Genomic DNA, 19,055 nt, shown 5'->3' on the forward strand with positions numbered 1-19,055 from the left:
ACTTACCACTTAATTAGATCATATTAGAAGAAGGGTGACTTTTTAGTGTCAAAATTATTACATGAAAAAATTAATCTAGATTCACAGGCTGGATTGGGGAGTTGATAAAAATAATTCTTTGCTCTAAAACTTCTATTGTACTTTAATTTATATAGCTAGCTCCTTACTTTTCATATAAACTGATTTGGTTCATAAAGATTAAGTCATACACATTATCCTTTTATCATAACAGCAGCCAATAGAATATGAGAAAGGTATTCTTTTATGCATACCACTATCCATGTTTGCTATTTAGCCGTGCTTGCTATCTGTTCTTTCATAAGAGTTGATTTGGATAGGCTTCTAAATAGTTCTTCCTTCGAGTTACTTAGAGATAGTTTAGGGTTGAAATGGAACTTATAGGTAGCCATAGTGTGGAAAGTCATTCAAGTGTGAAAACATGAGTGATCATAACTAAATGAATTCCTTAATTGTTTTTAATTTTCTGTAAATTTAGAATGGGACTAGGAGTAGAATTTTTTTTTTAAAGCCATCTATTTGTTTTGTTTAGGTAAATATAGTTTATTTTTTTACGTTCATCTAATTGATAGTGATATAATAAAGGACCAGTTATTAGGATGGAAACCTTTCTAAAGTATTTCTCTGTATTCTAGACATATTTTAATTTTATTCTTGATTGCTTGGGAAAAATCCTAATGAATATTAATTATTCCTGTATTTTAAAATAGTGGGTCCTTAGAGCTGTTAATATGCTTACAGCGGTTTGCTCTTCACTAGGTGGCCCTGGATGACTTTGCTTTTTGAACTGCTAAATTCACTTCTTAGTGTTTTTCTACCTTGATGGCACTTCTTTCTTTATATCCCTACCTGTGCAACAGCCCCTGCTCCACCTACAAAATTGTTATTTCAAATCTGTCCTAGGCTTTGAAATTAAGCAATTAAGTTCTTAAGAGTTGTTTACAAAGTGATAATATTATAAGCCCTGAGTGAGGGCCTAGCTCTATCCTGTAAGTAAAATGTAAGGACGCCAGAAACATCAGTTGACTCTTGAGCTCCATTTTTATCTGAGTTCTAATTCTTAAGGCTTATTCAGGATAGATAAAATTATTCAGTAGGTGAATTCAGGGAAATTAAATACTCTTCTATTCTTTTGGAAGAATCTGTAGATGATAACTATGATGTTTTTAAAGAAAATTATTAATAATTTTAAAAATCTTTAACTTTTTATAAACTTCCTCATTGGATTCTTTTAATGAAAGTTACTGGACTTTTTCAAAGCTTATATGATAGGCTTTTGGAATGGTTTGGAGTTAGAATATTAAAGGCATTCCTTACATACCATTAATATTCTAATACTGCAATTGGTAACATTTTGATTCTGAGGAGAGTGCGTGAGTTCAAGGTCAGAGAGATTGACTTGTGCTGTTCATTATAACCAATTATTCTGTGACAAATGAGTTTGAGATCAGCCTGAAAATTCTGTTAGAAAAATCAATAGTTCTAATCAGGGGCTTTCAGGTCATTTACCACCCTACCTTTTGTTAGTTTGTCAGAAAAGAGCAAGATAAAACCTGTGTGGCAGCGCGTGTCTTAGTATTGTTGCCATTTCCATTTGAAACATATTTTTGATATCTTAAATGAATACTTTAATTGGTTTCAAACTTGTAAATGAGTAGAAATTTACATTATTTCATTTTTAATATTCTGATAAGATTTTCCAAATTAACTTTAGCTGTGCAATTTTCCCCCCTCCCCAGAGGAAGGAGTTACACTTAAAGTTGTTGAAGAGATTTTGAATGGCTTCTCTGAAATACTGAATTTAAAGGTTTTTGAAAAATATATTTCCTTAGTTTGTGAAATAGATTGGAATGTTTACCTTACTTTGTACTTCAAGTGTATATTTTCTATTCTAGTTTCCTGACGAAGATGAAGAAACAAGGTTATATCGTTTAAAGATAGAAGAGCAGAAACGCTTAAGAGAAGAGATCCTGAAACAAAAGGAGTTACGACGGCAGCAGCAGGCTGGTGCTAGAAAGAAGGAATTACTTGAAAGACTTGCGCAGCAGCAGCAGCAGCAGCAGCAGCAGCAGCAACAACAGCAGCTTTATACCCCGCAACCCCCAGTAGAGCAAGAAGAACAGACATCGTCACCATCACCTACAAATGGTAACCCACTGTTACCCTTTCCAGGTGCACAGATCAGACAAAATGTGAAAAACAGACTTCTTGTTAAAAATCAAGATATTGCTGTTTCGAATGTTCAGTCCAAAACATCAAATTTTGTTCCTTCTGGTGCTAATATGCAGTATCAAGGGCAGCAGATGAAACCGCTGAAACATTTGAGACAGGCCAGAACAGTGCCTCCAACTCAGACTCAGCCATCTCACAAAGTACTACAAGTAAAACCTGTTGACATGGAGGAATTGCCACCCTCAACCCAGACTGCTAGAGTGGCAACAATACCAGGCCGGCCCCAGGAAATAAAGCCTGGAGTGAAAAGGACTGTCATGCAACGGGCAAACAGTGGTAGTGGAGATGGGCCACACATCAGCTCCAAAGTGAGGGTGATTAAGTTGTCAGGCGGGGTAAGTTTACAAGTTTTATGAGTGCTTTTTCACTTTGTGTTTCATTTAGAATATATTAATTCCTGAAGAATGTTACTGAAAAAAGAGAATTAAAAATTGCCGCTCTTACAATCATGTGAACCAACTCCTCTTTACTTGAAGTTGATGTAAGAATTGTCGTTTAAATGCTTCTTCCAAATGGGACCTCTATTTTTTCAGTTTTCTCTTTTAAAGGAGTTTTAATGAAAAACCAGAGTGACAATTCTTAAATATCTAAATTAAAGGGTCCTCCATTTTAGCTTCATTTTGTAAGTAATTTGTGATAGAATCATCATTTGTCTTAAAAATAAAATTTCCTTTACCATAAAACAAATAGTTTGTTGTATATAGTTTTAGATTCAGTAAGCAACTGCATGGGGGGAGAGGAAATAGGGGAGTGGGCATGTGTGTGAGTTTTTGTATCTGCTTTTAAGCAGCATCAAATGGTGGTCTGTTACCTACTATCTCTGGGACCCTAAACAGATAATTTTATTTCTCTGAACCTTAATTTCCAGTCTGTAAATGGGTTAATAAGGTTGCTATGAGAAATAAATAAATGAAAGTTTCTAGTACATACGAGGTACTTCATTAATGTCCATTTTCTTCTGAGTATGTTCTTAAAATCCCTTCTAGAAATACATTTAGATTTTATGATGAATAATTGCTGATTAGCACATGCTAATTGTTTTATCGATGTTCTCGTCTTATCTTCACAACATCCTTATAAGGTAAATATTATTTAATTTGTGAGTGAATTGAATCTCAAAGGGTTACATTACTAGGCCAAGGTCACAGAGCTAGTAAGTGTCAGTGCTAGGTTCTAACCCCAGTTTAGTTCTGAATCCTCTGTACATTATCATTATTTAATTAGTTATTTTTTCTGTTGTTTTTTTTTCATAATGTTATTTATTTCTTATTTAGGGATTATAATCTACTATTTTCCTGTATGTATAGCAGGCAGTTTTGATTCAGAAAACTCTTGTTTAGTGAGTGCTTTTAGAATCAGGGTGATAATTAGATTTCTTTTTGCTTTCCAGTTGTTTGGAGTAGTGGCTGAATGGAACAACATGTTGAAAAGGCCTTAGAGGTGCAAAAAAGCACCATGATTAGTTAGTAGCATTAGCTCTGGTGCAGTAGAGAGGAATGGTTGTTTTCTTTTTCCCTGTTCTAAAGCTGTATAGAGTGGTCTCATAACCAATGGCTACTAGCCTAGTAAAGTCATTACTTGTTCATACTTGATAAATATAACTATAACTTGCTTATGTGCTGTGAACATATCCTTGAATATTTCTATGTACATCAAGTCAAATTTTATAGTTAAAACATTGGGGGAACAAGGGGACTTTAAGGAGACTTTTTGTTATGAGGTTTGATTGAAGCAAATCAATCTCTGTATGTATGAATTTTAGTTTTTTTTCCTCTCATATTTTATTGTCTGGATTTGTTAGATGAGCTTACAAAAGGAAGAAATTTTTGCTGCTTATATGAAGTGTTAAATATTAGCAAATAGTGCTTCTAAAATTTCATGAGCATCCGTGAATATTATTTATATAAATAGTCTACTTTAAAAATTGTATTTGATGGAATGGTTCTCTTTTTTATTACTTAAGACATATTCTCCAATTATTCATTTTTCAGAAAGCTATTTTTAAATATTTAAACAAATCAAAAGCAACTTTGTTAAATCCCAATTGTGTTCTATTTTTAACCAATACACAGTCAAAAAAAACTTAACAAGTAGTCACAGAACAAATATTAAAAATATGAAATGTTGAGGTAGCCTGATTATCACCCCCAGCTGTCTTTTGCAGAAAAAAAAATGTGTACTTGGTGTAAACTTACTATGTTTATTTTCAGCCATTTTTTGTGATTAAACACAAGAGGAAGGCTGTACCTTGGGATGTTCTTTAATTAGCCCTGGGCCTTCAACTTCTTCTAGTTTAGGATAAATAGCATAATCTTTGAAGTATTTACATGTTGGTTTCCATTTTGTATCTTTGTAATCTTGTATGCTTGACTTGAATGAACCTCAGTTTCCTCATCTAAATGAAGATAAAGTCTCCTTACAGGATTAATTTAAAAATTAAATGTTGTAGGGGGTGCAAAGGTAGTTCAGTGGTAGAATTCTCCCTTGCCATGCCGGAGACCCGGGTTTGAGTCCTGGTCCCTGTACTTCCCAAAAAGCAAACAAAGTTCAACAAATGACGCTGCAATAATAGAATACTCACATGGAAAAATAATGGAATGTGACCTCGCCATACAGCATACAAAAAAAAAAGAGAATTAAATGTTGTAATACATGTAAAGTGTTTAGCACAGTGCCTGAATACATGATAGTGGCTCAATAGATATTACTACCCTTACCTTTTAAAAGATTCAAGGAAGAATAAAAGTATTTATTTAGAGCCACAGTTTATTGTGTTCTTTAGGAAATTGAGAGCAAATTCAGGGTTCAACTGTTTTATTTTAATCAACAAAATGAAAATTTTAAGAATTTGGCAGCAAATTAAGTCAACATTACTCTATTTTACTGGCCACACAGAGAAATGGGTGAAGTACAAAATGCCCCAGCAGGAATGCCAGCTGTCCAGTTTTAATACTCTGGTATTTTATTTTTAAAAGGCTGTCAAAATGTTGCACTCATAGGGTCCCATTTATTTGTGTGATCTTATTTTGGGGGGGGTTAGACTGCATTTGTAGATTTTTAAAGGAAGACTTAAGGTGTACGTCTACAGATAGTTCTTCTTTCCTATCCACTTGAAAGTTATTCCCAGAGTTTTCAGAGGTGGTAGGAGGGGTGATAATGCACCTATCTGATCTTTTTTTGCGGGTGCAGAGGGAAGGGGAAGAAGCGAGGAAGATTACATTCTAATGTGATTTCATTTTAAAAGAAGTTGCAAGAATTGTACAAGAACTATACCCTTTACCAGATTGTCCAGTTTACATTTATTCTTTCTCTTTTGTCTTTTTGCAAACACACTCAATTACTTTTTCTCAAACTATTTGAGATTAGGTTGGAGAAACGGTTATGTATTATCTCAGAACAAAAAAAAATTGTTTTACAAAGCACAGTAAAATTATATTAAAAATTAGGAAATGTAACTTTAATACAGTACTATTATCTAATCCACACTACATCTTCAGATTTCAGCAGTTGTCCCTATGATGTCTTTATAGCCCTTTTTACCCCAACTTGGATATATTGCAGCATCATGCTTAAAATTTAGTTATCTGTTTAATCTCCTTTAATGTAGAGCAATTCCTCAGTCTGTAGATTTTTGCCTTTGGCATTTTTGAGGAGTAGAGGCCAATTATTTTGTAGAATGCCTTTTAATTTGGGTGTGTCATATGTTTTCTCATGATTAGCTCCAGGTTATGCATTTTGGGCAGGAATATCACTGTGTGGATATTGTGTCCTTCTGATTGCATCATATCAGGAGGCAGTTGATATCAGCTATCCCAATATGGATGAGAGGTTACCTTTGATAGCTTGGGTAAGATGGTATTTGCCACATCTCTCTGTAATAGTTACAATTTTACCCTTTGTAATTAATATGTAATTTGTGGGTAGATATTTTGAGACTATGTAAATACTATTTCTCATCAGATTTTTGCCATTTTTAGCAAGCACTGTTTTTGAATGCTTACGTTCCTTCTATATTTATTAGTTGGCATACTACTACTGTGATAGCTTTCTCTTCTCTTTCACTTAGATTTATTCATTTTTTTATATCGGTATGGGTTTATGAATTGTTATTTTATTCATTGAACTATTAGTATTTATTTTGTTGTTAGAATTGTCCCATATTGGCCAGGGAGAGCCACTTAAAGCTGACATCTCTGTCCTTTTGATACGACTTTCTCATTCTTTAAACACTTTCTGACTTTTTGGTGCAAGAAGATGTTCTTCACTCTTTGTCATTTCTCTGCCTCAGCTCTGAAGTCAGTCTTGTCTCCAGGACTGACTTTTTTTAATAGAAATTCAGGTGCTGGTTTTATTCACTGCTTGTTGGATGTCATTGCTTCTAAGCCCTTTGAATACACAGCCAAGCCTTAAAACAAGTGAGTTCCAAAGAAAGTAAAATGAATCCTAAAGAGACTGCTTAAATTGGTTGAATTTTATGTATAACACATTTCTTAGAATAGATAACTGAAGGAATAAAAAATGCTTTTTGCTTTATTAATTTCAAAATTTTAATTATTATAGTTGTAGCATAGTTCCCAGGGCCATTGAAGAGTTTTAACAGAGATAAGATGTGGTAATATTTACCTTTTTTTTTTTTTTTAGGTTTTAACTTAAAAAAAAAAAAGCGTTGATGCACAGAATGGCATAGGGCACAACCCCAGAAAGTTGAATTTAGAGACAAACAAAAACACCCATCCTTATACTCCTAAAGTTACCTATCACCCTTTGGAATATGCTAGTTTGAGAAATAGCCTAAATTCCAAAGCATGAAAAATGCAAGGTTATAATTCCCTTACTCCTTCCTGTTCTCCAGATGAACCATGTTGTTTCATGCCTCTCTCACTTGTAAACTTTTAGTTATTATTTAAGATTTAGCACAAGTGTCTGTTCTTCTGGGATGTCTTCCTTCCATACACATAATTGTTCCTTTGTATCTTATCTGTGCCATGTACATTCTGTACCTCACCTTACTGTATTGGGAGTATTCATTCACAGATCTTTTTCCTAGTTACTGTCAGTTACTTGAGGGTAGGCTTGCTCTTACCTTAATTTTTGTCCCCAGGATTTAGGACAACTTCAAGTATATTATAGATATTTAAATATTTGTTAAAATAATTAGTTCTTTCTCTTTAAAAAGATAGACAAGATTTACAGTTTCGTTTATTGAATTAGAAAAGGGAAGAATTATATAGTGGACCTAAATGGTTTTTTTTCTCCTAAATACTTCTGAATGTGAAAGTGGCAGTTGTGTATTAAGACACTTAGATGATACCAGTAAGCACAATGTGGGGGCAAAAACAAAAATAACATTAATTCTTTAATAGGTGTAGCCTTCTTCTCAAGCAAAAATTATTGTACTCTCCCAAATGCCTTCTTTATTCAGTTTACAAAACTGTATCATATTATATGTCTTGTTCCTTTTTGAATTTTGTTGAGTTACGAATACACACGATAAATCTGTAGTGATGATTGTTAATGGTGAACCAAGGCAAACAAAGAACTCTCTAATCTTATGAATGTTATTCATGTGAACCCAGCCTCAGCTTCCTCGTTCCAGGGGGTGCGAGAATACAGCTGTTCTTGACTGTTATTGACTCAGTTGATTTTTGGTAGAAGTTAACCTTGTACCATAGTTGTTGATAGTGCTTAGGAGTAGATAAGTAGGTGAGTTGAGACGGACCTTAAAGGGGTCAGGTATGACTTAAATAGAAATGAGTCAAAATAAGTTTCAGAACCTGAATTTGTAGAACAGAATATTGTAAAGGACAGAAATGTGGATGGACTTGTAATAGAGAAGATACTTCAGAAAGACCAGGTGAATTGGCTGTAAGAAAAATTGCTTTTGACATAGAAGTGGATGGGAGCCAGGAGATATACACAACCCGCTATTTGGTTTAGGTCGAGGAAGAAAAGGAGAATGAAGGGGTGTGGCAGGATTGCTCAACCGTAGGTACCTAGTGGGAGGGTATGCCAGTATGTTTTACCTTGCTTTTCCCTGCCAGTTCATTTCTTATAGCTGAGAAAGGCAGAGTTAACTAATTGGCATTAGGTCTCGTTTGTATCCTGTTCCTTTCCTTGTTAGGGGTGCTAATGAGCAGTAAAATGGCCAAAGGCAAATAGCAGAAGAGAGGAAGAAAAATGGGGCATGAATAATCCAGATTAGTCACTTATTGAATAAGATTTATACTCTAAAATCGTCCTTCTGCAGAAAAACTATTGTACTGAATTTTCTTTTTAAAAAAAGAACTTTGAAATGCTTTAGTGAGCAAAATTGGTAACTTCCAAAGAAATTATTCTTTGAGCATTCTTAAATCTGTGGCCTCTAAATTTGGGCAAGATAGATGAGTTTATCAGGGGTAATCTGTTTTAACAAATAAGAAGTTATACTCATTAATATATTACTTTTTATAGGGGTATGAGATCAAGGAGTAAAATGGTTAAATCAGAATTAATTCACCTATGTTTAAGAATCAGGATTTGCTACCTTAGGGTTCTCCCTAACAGAAAGGAAGTGTGCTTTCTCTAATGTCTTGGGTACTTCTGTCTCCTGCCTTTCAACAACCAACTAAGAACTCACTACCTTCTTTATAGAAGTTGCCCAGCTCTACAAAGTAGGTAATATTGAGCTGCTTATCAGCAGGTTGGGGGGAAGCTTGCTACTTTCCAGAGCCTTTCTTCCGCCCTCATGTGACTGGCTCTTGTTGAAAGAACCAAGCTCTTTTGTAAACTGTAGTGTAGTGGAGCCTCTCAAGTCCAAAAGTTCTAGCTGTCTCACTTTTTGTCAACCTTGCCTTTTCAGACTGGTAGATCTGTGCTATAGAAATGAGAGGATCCTGGCATATCAGGAGCCTAAAGGTTTGGGTTTGTGCCTCCAAAAGCCAATTAATTTTGGCTTTTACAGGTTTTCCTAAACCTAACTGATTTCAGAAAGATAGATCGTTAAGGGAGAAACCACTGGAATAACTTTATCATGTTATCACCATATTATATAAAATCAAATAAATGACTTTATTTCATGAAGCTCAGAGACTAGGTAGTTATAAAGTTTTTCTGCCCTGGCCTGTTTAACCTTATGGATTTTGTTTTAATTCATTCTGTATGGACTCATTACTAGAATTGTATAGAAAGCACTTCAGATTTAAGTTGTTTACATGTTTTGAATGCTTGCCATTGTATAAGAGTAATTTTTTGCGGGAAGAAATGACACTGCAGTTGTGAAATGTTCTTACTGCATACCATATTGCAACAAATTAAGTAGGTAATTAGCCTAGAAACCTGGAAAAAAAACATTAGCCTGTTTATTTTCTTTTTACCTTCTCTCCCTTAATACATTAGTCTTCAAAGGAAAAATAAAGGTGCCCTAAATGTATTTGTATTTAGAAACATCGTATAGCATGCATATCATTTAGTGTCCAGATTTTGAATTAGCTGTATAAAGATTACAGGGATAGACCTAGCATTGTTGTAGTTAATAGAAACCTGTTCAGTGAGAGGTCTGTGGATGGTAAGATCAGTAACAGTAGCATTGCTAGTGACAGTGAAGTATGGCCTTATCGAAAGGAGAATTCATAAGAGGCTGCCCTGGGACACTACACCACTGTCCTTCTGTGTATCCTCACAATGTTATCTGTCCTCTCAGTACGGAGTATCAAATGTCTGTCATGAGTATAGAAATTAATTTAATGTCACCTGAAGACATGCAATTAATCTTTTAGAGGTTTTCATAATACCTTTACAGAAAGAGTTGCCAGTTTGGCGGATTTGGATTTTGGGGTTTAGAAGAAGATAAGGAAAATTAATTTTTCATCAGGGTTAATACAAGCTAGCAGGGCCACAAAGGCTGAGAAAAATGGTTGGGGAATTTGTCAAGTGTTGTCACTCTAGAATAATGCTGCTTAACGTCTGATAGGTATAATCAAGAGTTGAGATTTCTATAGAGAGGGATTAATCAATTTGCTCACTAGTGAATGCAAGTCAGTGATATCATTTCTTCATGGGGTTTAAGAATGAAATAAGATTTGATCTATCAATTGTAAGAAGCCTGATGGTATCAATAGGCACTTTTATCTATATATTTAAACCATTTGTTATAAATAAATTTGTCCTGCTAATGTTAGTGGCAATAACCTCATTTGTTTGTAATGATGAAGCTGATAAAAAGTGTTCCCAAAGCTTACTAAATTCAGACAGTGCCTCATATTTAAAACAAAACAAAAAACTACTCTAAAATGACATTTTAATAGTATTCATTAAAAGATTACCATGGGGGGGGGGATAACACATTTCCAGTTTTGGCTAATGTAGGCCAAACTTCTTTTCTTCCCATCTGTTTTAGAGGAAGAGGGAGATATTTAAAATCTCATCCAAACACACTGCCTTGTAAAGAGTGAAAATGTGTTCTCTACCACTGAGAAATTCACTTTCAAAGTAAATTTGAAAAAGAATAATTGACCTTCACATCAGAAAAACAACTTTTAATTTTTCTTGGAAAGTGAAATAACTTGTTACTTAAATTTAAGCCTTGAGTGCTTAGCAAAAGCACAGCCTTATAGTAGTAATCCTTTATTTAATTAAAATGTGTGGTCTCTTTATTTGAATGATAGTTAATACTTTTGTCTCAGTTCTTGCTGAAAATCGTCATTAAATGTGTTACTATAAATTCTTCCCTTAGGAGTTAAAATGGAGTAATAATCTTTGGACCAAGGAGTCAAGAATTTCTAGCACTTACAGTATGATCAAAGGCCACAGTTTTTTTTCATTTATAAAATAAAGATATTAGCACTTACCTTGTTGAGAGGATGAAAACAATGTACAGAACCTAGTATATTTCTTGCCCTATTGTTGACATTCAGCAAATATTAGCTCCCAATATCCTCTCATAATTGGAATATGTAGAATGTTATCAGAACTCTTGATGATTAAGATCCTGAGTGCCTTGGCAAATTCATTTATAAAGATTTATTATCTTGTTAACCACAAAAGGTCTAAAAAAATTTCTTGAGTATGATAATCACCAGAACTTGCCCAGGGCTTTACCCCTACTTTTTATTTTTATTTTTATTTTTTTGGGTGCGTGGTCCGGAAATCGAACCCGGGTCTCCCACATGAAAGGCAGGCATTCTAACCACTAAACTACCTGTGCACCCTACCCCTACTTTTTAATAAGCAGTTGATAGAAACAGTTTTTCCTAAAAGTTGAGCAGTCATCATCATCTCTGTCTGAAGCATCTCCCTTTTTGAGTTCATTCATTGATTTAACAAATATTTATTGTATGCCTACATATGCCAGACTCTGTTCTGTGTGGAGGTTACAGTCTAGTAAACAAATAATATAGTTACAAGCAATGGTAAATACTGGAAAGACAAATAAAACTGAGGGGTAAGAGAGTAACCTTTTGACAGGGAAGTGAATGAGCAAACCTTGCAGATTTCTGGTGGAGGAGCTTTTCAAGCTGAGAAAATGAAGAAAAGAAAAAGACCGTATTCCTGGATTGAGTTTGGTGTGTTGGAGTAGTAGCAAGAAGATAGCTGGAACAAAACGAATGAGGGAAAGCAGTCAGAGATGACGTTTGAATCTATGGAAGATGTTTAATAGACTTTTTTCCTGTCTTTACAAGTTATCATAGTCATAAATGAGGCTGTACACTATGACATCAGGTCACTTTCTTTATATAACAAGATCTAATAATATGCATAGATAAATTTGAGGTTATTTCATTATAGATGAGGAAAAGAGAAGGTTTTTATAGTACCGGGATATCTGGACTTTAAGTAGAGATGACGTATCCTTAAAAAATTAAGCTATTCTTGAAATGAAAACTAAAGTTAGAACTGTGTTTTTCTGGGTTCTTAACTGACATTAATACTGATTGTTATTATTAGTCTCTTACCCAAAGTAACAGTGAAGAAAATTTTTGTTATTTGGGTTGTTTATTGATAAGTGTTTATATTTACAGTTCCCAGTTTAAAAATCATTGGATTAGTGTCTTTACTTCTTAGAGTCTATTTGGATTTTCTGTTCTTGACTCAGTTTTGCTACCATGCATCTTCTGTGTAATTTGTCCATTTTATGTAAATCTTCTAATTGGTTGTAGTAGTCCTCTTAGTTTCTGTTGAGTCAGTTGTGATAATTCCTCTTGTATTCTTGATTTTGACAATTTGTTTTCTCTTCATTTTTGTTTTTTTGAGGGTGGGGGAATCTAATTAAATAATTACATTGTTGCTCTCAAAAAAAAAAAAAACCCCAAACAACTTGTTCTCTATTATTTTTCTGTTTACCATGTCACTGTCTGTCTTAGTTTCCCAGCTGCTAAAACAAATACACAAATACTGCACAGTGGGTTGGCTTAAACAATGGGAATGTATTGGGCTCCTGGTTTCTGAGGCTTGGAGAAATCCGAAGTCAAGGTCTCAGCAAAGCAGTATTTCTCCTTGAAGACTGCAGCGTTCTAAGGCTACCAGTGTTCTTGGGTTTCTGTAAGGCTTCCTATAATAGGCTCAAAATCCATCCTTGTTCACTTGCCCTCACCTTAACTAAAAATAACGTCTTAAAAGTTCGTATCTATAGTGGATTCACACCCCAAGAATGGGTTAAGATTAAGAACATGTTCACACTGCTGTGCTACCTTTCACTGTGATCATTGTTCTTGTCTTTCTACTTACTTTGGGTTTGCTTTCCTGTTCTTTTTGTAGTTTCTTGAGATAAGAGCTTAAATTATTGTTTTTAGATCTTTATTCCTTTCTAATATTAACATTTGAAGCTGTTCCCTAAATTTTGATATGTCGTATTTTCATTTTTATTCAATTAAAAATATTTTTTGGTTTAGTTTTTTAGGTTTTATTTTATTTTTTAACCTGGTTTCCTAGGGGTCAAATCTCTGGCTGCATAGCTCTGTGGTTAGCCATTTCCACAGTCTCTCTGTGGAAAGAGATTGTACTCAAATACTTCATACCTATAGGATGTCCATCTTCATCTAGTGTATCTGTGTATTGGTTGGAAAGCACCTTGATTTCTGCCAGTTCTCAAATCTGTCCTGGCTGTTTACTTTCGCACCAGGCTGCCTTGGGTCTCCCACTGTGTGTACAACATATCTGGCCCTTCTGTGGTTCCTTCCTTCCTAGAATTTCCTCATTAAGTTTCTGACTGATCTACTACTTGTTCCAAACAGGATTGTGACCACAGGCTAACAGATCTGTGGGATTTTCCTTTCTCTTTCCAGCTGAGTTTGCTGCATTTACTGACAATGCTGCTGTAAGTTTTCAGGCTTCTGAGCCAAATCTAGTCTACTGCTTCTGGGCTTTCGTATCCAACCTGTGCTGATAAAACTGCTGTGTCTGCTGATGGGAGTAGCCCCAGACAAGAGGGCCACAGACTATTTCTTCTCCCAGAGTTTATGAATAAATGCTTTTCAATTTGTTGTTTCACTTTGCCCATTTCCCAGAGATCCAAAGTCATTGTTTTTGGCAATTTTGTCTAGTTTTATACTTGTTTTAAGGAGATGATTTGCTGACCTCATCATACCACCATAGTCAGAAGTCCTGCCCCACTAAACATTTTTAATCTCATGTGTTCTTGGGTTCCTATTACTTTGTTCAGCCTTTGCAAATATCTTTTCTTTTCCAATCCCTATTCTTTCACTTTGTGGAGCTCTTTATTCCATTAAACTGTCTGTGAAAAATAAATTTGGGAGGGAAAGATAAATTTGGGAGCCTATAGTATATAGGCTTCTGAGGTCGTTTACGAAATTGTTGGAAATACTGGTATAGCTGAGCAGCCTATGTGCAGGAGATTTACTATCTAATAACTGCATATATTCCTATTTATATGAAGAGTAGAACATTGTTAATAAAAATATTAATCTTAGTTTCCAAGTTCAAGTGTCCATTTGTATTGATTACATAATTTAGCAGAACAAGATCTGATATTTTTGCTTTCTACTTTTTTTTTCCTACCTTCAGCTACACTTGGAGAGATGCTACTTAATTCTGAAGGTAGCTTGATAGGTAGCCATGCAGAAATATTTGATGGTATCGTGAACATCATCAGTGCAGCTTGAATGTATATTTGTTTCCCAGTTGATTAACAAGTTTGAAGGTCAGGAAGTAAGGGGATATTAGTAAAAAAAAAAAAAAAAAAAAGTTTGTTTTCTGATATTTCTAAAATTCCTAAAGTCCTTAATAGAATAAATGCTTTTCTTTGCTGAAGTCCAGTTACTTTATAGTTGGTAGTGGCACTTGTGACACTCCAGCAGGAGGAGAGGAATTTTTAGACAGTGATATTGGGATGCTCTTCAACTCATAGGAACATTGTATTAAACAGTATAGAGTGTTCAGTTTTATTGTACCCACTGAGGAAGAAGGGCACTGTTACATGCTTTAAAATTTAAGACCACATTTCATAATTCACTCTGGATGACTAGTCCGTAGCCTTTCAGTTATAAAGGAAACCAGTGAAACATGTCATGGTGATTACCCAGTAATTAAGCTTGAATAGGAATGTAGAGTTTAAAGCCACTACTTACAAAAATGGTCAGATATTAACAAAAATGTTCTTGAAAATGAAAATTTCAGTGTATGTTGAATATGAAGCTTTAAAAAAAATCAAGCAGTATTTCACTTGATTAAACAATTTATTTTCATTATAGACCTCTTAAATGCACTTATAGGACATCTTAGTATTTTTAAAGTTCAAAAATATGTTAAACTCTGAATACTGTTGAATGGGTAGTTTCCTTACTGGCTGTAATGAAACAACAAATTTGGCCTTATTTTCTTGAAAACAGTTTTGTTTCAATAAAATGCTAACCAAGGTCAACTCCCCCATCTGTGGGAGACTTATGTTTGATTGAGCAGATACTAAACTGCATGATACCTTGTTGATTTCAGCAGGGAGGAGAGAGTGATGGCTTTTTTCACCCAGAGGGCCAGCCCCAGCGGCTTCCTCAGCCTCCAGAAGTAAGACAGCAGCCTGCTCGGAAGGTCACATTGACAAAGGGAACACTTCAGCAGCAACAGCATCCACCAATGGCCGCCCACATGCACTCAGCTATTCCTCTAGGTATCAAAAACATCCAAGGAATTCACCCGGCAAAAAAGGTACTATTATTTAGTCTATACCACTGGAAATATGAAGGGCACATTCCTAGTCATTTAGATGTCCTATTAGTTAAGAAAATTTGGTATTTCAGTGGTCTCTCTGATATGTGGTGTCTACCACCTAGTTTGTCCCCACGCTATCCCCCCTCCCAAAAGAACATAGTTTTTTTTTTAATTCTGGTTTTGAAAATATCTTAATATTTTCACAAAAGAGCTTTTCTTCTTAGGACTTTTTTGCAACTGTAGTAAATCACTCATACCAAGAGCTTGGTTTTGGGAGATTGTGAACTGTCTACACAACCAGAATTTGTACTTGACTCCTAGTGACCATAAGAGCACATGTGTAAAACAACCAGCTCAGTGATGTTTTCTTTCCATTATTCATTAAGTTCACCATGTATTTCATAAATGTAAAGCCAGGTGTTTTTTCACTGATTTCCTAATTATTATCCCCAGTTTGCAGATAGGAAACCAAGGATTTTGGAGGTTAAGTAACTTGCCTAGGAAAGTGGCAGAGCCACAGTTCCTAGGTTTTAAATCCTTTCCTAGACCTTTAGAATGGGAGTTATTGATGATTCAAGAGAATTTCAAGTCTCTTGATAGAACTTGATTGATTCAAGTTATTGATGATTGAAGTACTATTGGAAGACACTTAGCACTATACAAAATTCACCAGAGCCCTACTGAAATTGGCTTGTAATATATATAGTGGGAGAAATTCAGGCCTGGGAGCCTGCTAGAACTGGATTCGAATCCTTAACTGTGTAACTTTTTTATTTTTGCATGGGCAGACACCAGGAATCAAACCTGGGTCTCTGGCATGACAGGGGAGAACTCTGCCTCCTGAACCACTGTGACCCTAACAGTGTAGCGGTTAAACAGCAAGTTTCTTAAGACTTGTGATCCTGTTTCTTCATCTATAAAATGATGATAACATATAAAATGTTGTGTAATACAATTGATTAGCACCAAAATATATTCACATTCTTTGTTCTCTTTCCTTTCCCTCTACCTAGAATTTGCTGGGTATTGTTGTCTCTTACATATCAAAACATTTTCTCATAGTGGATGGAAAGCTATAGAAAATCCTATAGCTCATGGTATATTTCAATTGATAATAAGTCACTTACTCATTTTTTTTATTAATTAAAAAAGATTAACTAACAAAACATTTAGAAATCATTCCATTCTACATACACAATCAGTACACTTACTCATTTTTATATCATAATAGTTTTGAAAATTAGCCAAAGCTTAAAATCAAAATTCCTGTTTTTTTTCCCAGGTCATTATGCATGGAAGAGGCAGAGGAATAGCAGGTCAGATGGGTCGAGGACGCCTAATGCCAAATAAACAGAATTTACGAGTGGTGGAGTGCAAACCTCAGCCCTGTATCGTGTCAGTTGAAGGGCTTTCTTCATCCACTACTGATGTCCAACTGAAAAACCTGCTGATGTCAGTAGGACCCATCCAGGTAGGTCACTTGGGTCACTTTACTATGTCTATGCCAGTTTGTCATACCCCCAAACTAAATTACTTCTTGATTTAAAATGCTGTGTTCTTTGTGTTGGTACTTCATGTTAAAATAGTATACTTGAAAACACAGATAAATATTTTATGTACTTGCATACTTGATATCAGAAGTGTTGCCTTAGATTATTTTGAAATTTTCAGATGGTCAGTTATAAACTTTAATAAATAAATGCTCTAACTGAACAAATTATTCTTTGAAATCCTCACAGTAACATGCACACATGTAAATTTTTGTTCTGTCAGATCACTTATTTTATTTGTACCGATTTAACATTTTAAAGTGTTCAGCCTTCTTGTCCTTAATTTATTGAGATTTCCTAATGGTGAGGATTAGATATGCCACAAATAGTAGTTATTATTTAGGCTTAATTACTGCTACCTTGGTTTCTTGATTCCTAGAGAGATAGTTTTATGTTTTGTTTTTATTTGTGTGTAATAAGGAAAAGTTAACCCCCAAAACTTGGCTTCTGTTTTTTATAGAATAGATTTCCCAGTGGTGTGGTAAGGAACAGTTTTTCATTTATCATAGGGATAAAGCTTATTATAATCAAAGATAGATTGTTTAAAGACAATTCATGATAATACAGATGAATTTTCAGGGCCAGAATTGACACTAGAGAATATTAGATGCATTAAAATGTGGTTACTCTGAGGCTCTCAAAACAATTTTGTTTAAGGGATCTGGGTCAAATAACAGTTTAGCAGTGAATCCAGATTTTTGAAAAAACATAATCCTGTCTAGTTATGAACTACAGACCTGTGTTCTTTGTTGAGGAGCTCATTTTTATAATACAATTTGAGCTCATTCATTTCTGATACTTCCATTGTCTTCTGAATTTTCTGCTGTACCCTATGGGTGCAAAATGCGATGTGACTGTTGTTTACCATTTGTGACCTGCTAGTTTTATGGGCTTTGGTTTTTAGTAGTAATCTTGATAACTATGTACTGTATAAGAGCATTATGCAGTTAATTGCTGCTTGCTTCTAATATGCATTGAGTTTCAGTGGCTATGTTGTGAAATATAGCTTCGAGCCATTGCTATCCTCCAAACCTTGGTCCTATCTGATGAATTTTGAATCTTGTATTTTTGGGTTATGAATCACTTGACTAGCCTTTTCATTCTTCTGTTTGCCAGTTTGGGCTAATTAAAAGCCTAGCAAAAATAGTGTTGGAGTAGTTTAACGACTTGTTTTAATTAGAGAGAAAAAGATGTAAAAATGAGTGTGAAAGTTTCTTAGGTTGCATCATTTACCCTTAAAATAAGTTGAAGTCCCATATGCCACTATTTAAATCCCTAAGGAATGAATAATTTAGCATTTATTCAAGAGATTCTTATTTCTACTCTGTTGAACAAAGAAGAGTGCTTGCATTTCTTGCCAGTCCCAGGCTTATGGGACTGAGTAGGAGTTTGAGTTTTGATTTAGAGTTTATAGACTTTAAAGTACTGCATTCACAAAATGCTGTTTCTTAATTTAAAAACAAACAAACGAACTGATATTACTATGGATAATTAAAGAAATGACATTAATACTGATAAATGTAATTTTTAAAGATATTTTTCCAACAAGGCTTCATTATTGTTTTAATATAAAAATACCTCAAAGGGGTAAATGTGGTGAAATGAATGAAAACAAGAGTACAACCTATCAAAACTTATACAATGCAGTGAAAGCAGTGCTGAGAGGGAAATTTATAGCTATAAATGCTTACATTATAAAAAAGAAGAAAGAGTTCAAATCAGAGACCTAACTGCTTCCCTGGTGGAGTTAGAAAGAAGACAACAAACTTATTCCAAAGAAAGCATAAGAAAAGAAATAACAGAAATTAGAGCAGAAATGAAATAGAGAATTGAAAAAACGAGCATTAACAAAATCAAAAGTTGGTTCTTTGAGAAGATCATTAAATTAACAAACCTGTACTAAATTGGTAAAGAAAATGAGAGAGGGGGGACATTACTACTGACCCCACAGAAATGAAAAAGATCATAAGAGGATAGTATGAACAACTGTCTGCTGACAAATTAGACAACCTAGATGAAATCGACAAATTCCTAGAAACACAAAAACAACCTTAAAAGACCGATTACATGTAAAGAGATTGAATCAGTCATCAAAAACTTTCCAACGAAGAACAGTCC

At 34.5% G+C, this 19,055-nt stretch overlaps 1 protein-coding gene across 5 annotated transcripts in view; it reads left to right on the forward strand.

The window, feature by feature from the left end:
- Positions 1-19,055, forward strand: part of RBM33 (RNA binding motif protein 33) — a 178,262-nt gene that overhangs the window by 143,362 nt on the left and 15,845 nt on the right. For 3 of the 5 annotated variants that reach the window (XM_077151030.1, XM_077151050.1, XM_077151054.1), the window contains 3 exons: positions 1,914-2,585; positions 15,175-15,384; positions 16,670-16,858. In XM_077151030.1, the coding sequence (XP_077007145.1) occupies positions 1,914-2,585; positions 15,175-15,384; positions 16,670-16,858 (1,071 nt within the window). The remainder of the gene's footprint in view (positions 1-1,913; positions 2,586-15,174; positions 15,385-16,669; positions 16,859-19,055) is intronic. The other 2 variants (XM_077151039.1, XM_077151061.1) reach the window with 1 other exon arrangement.

Source organism: Tamandua tetradactyla, chromosome 1, assembly GCF_023851605.1.
Source record: "Tamandua tetradactyla isolate mTamTet1 chromosome 1, mTamTet1.pri, whole genome shotgun sequence".
Taxonomy (NCBI): Eukaryota; Metazoa; Chordata; class Mammalia; order Pilosa; family Myrmecophagidae; genus Tamandua; species Tamandua tetradactyla.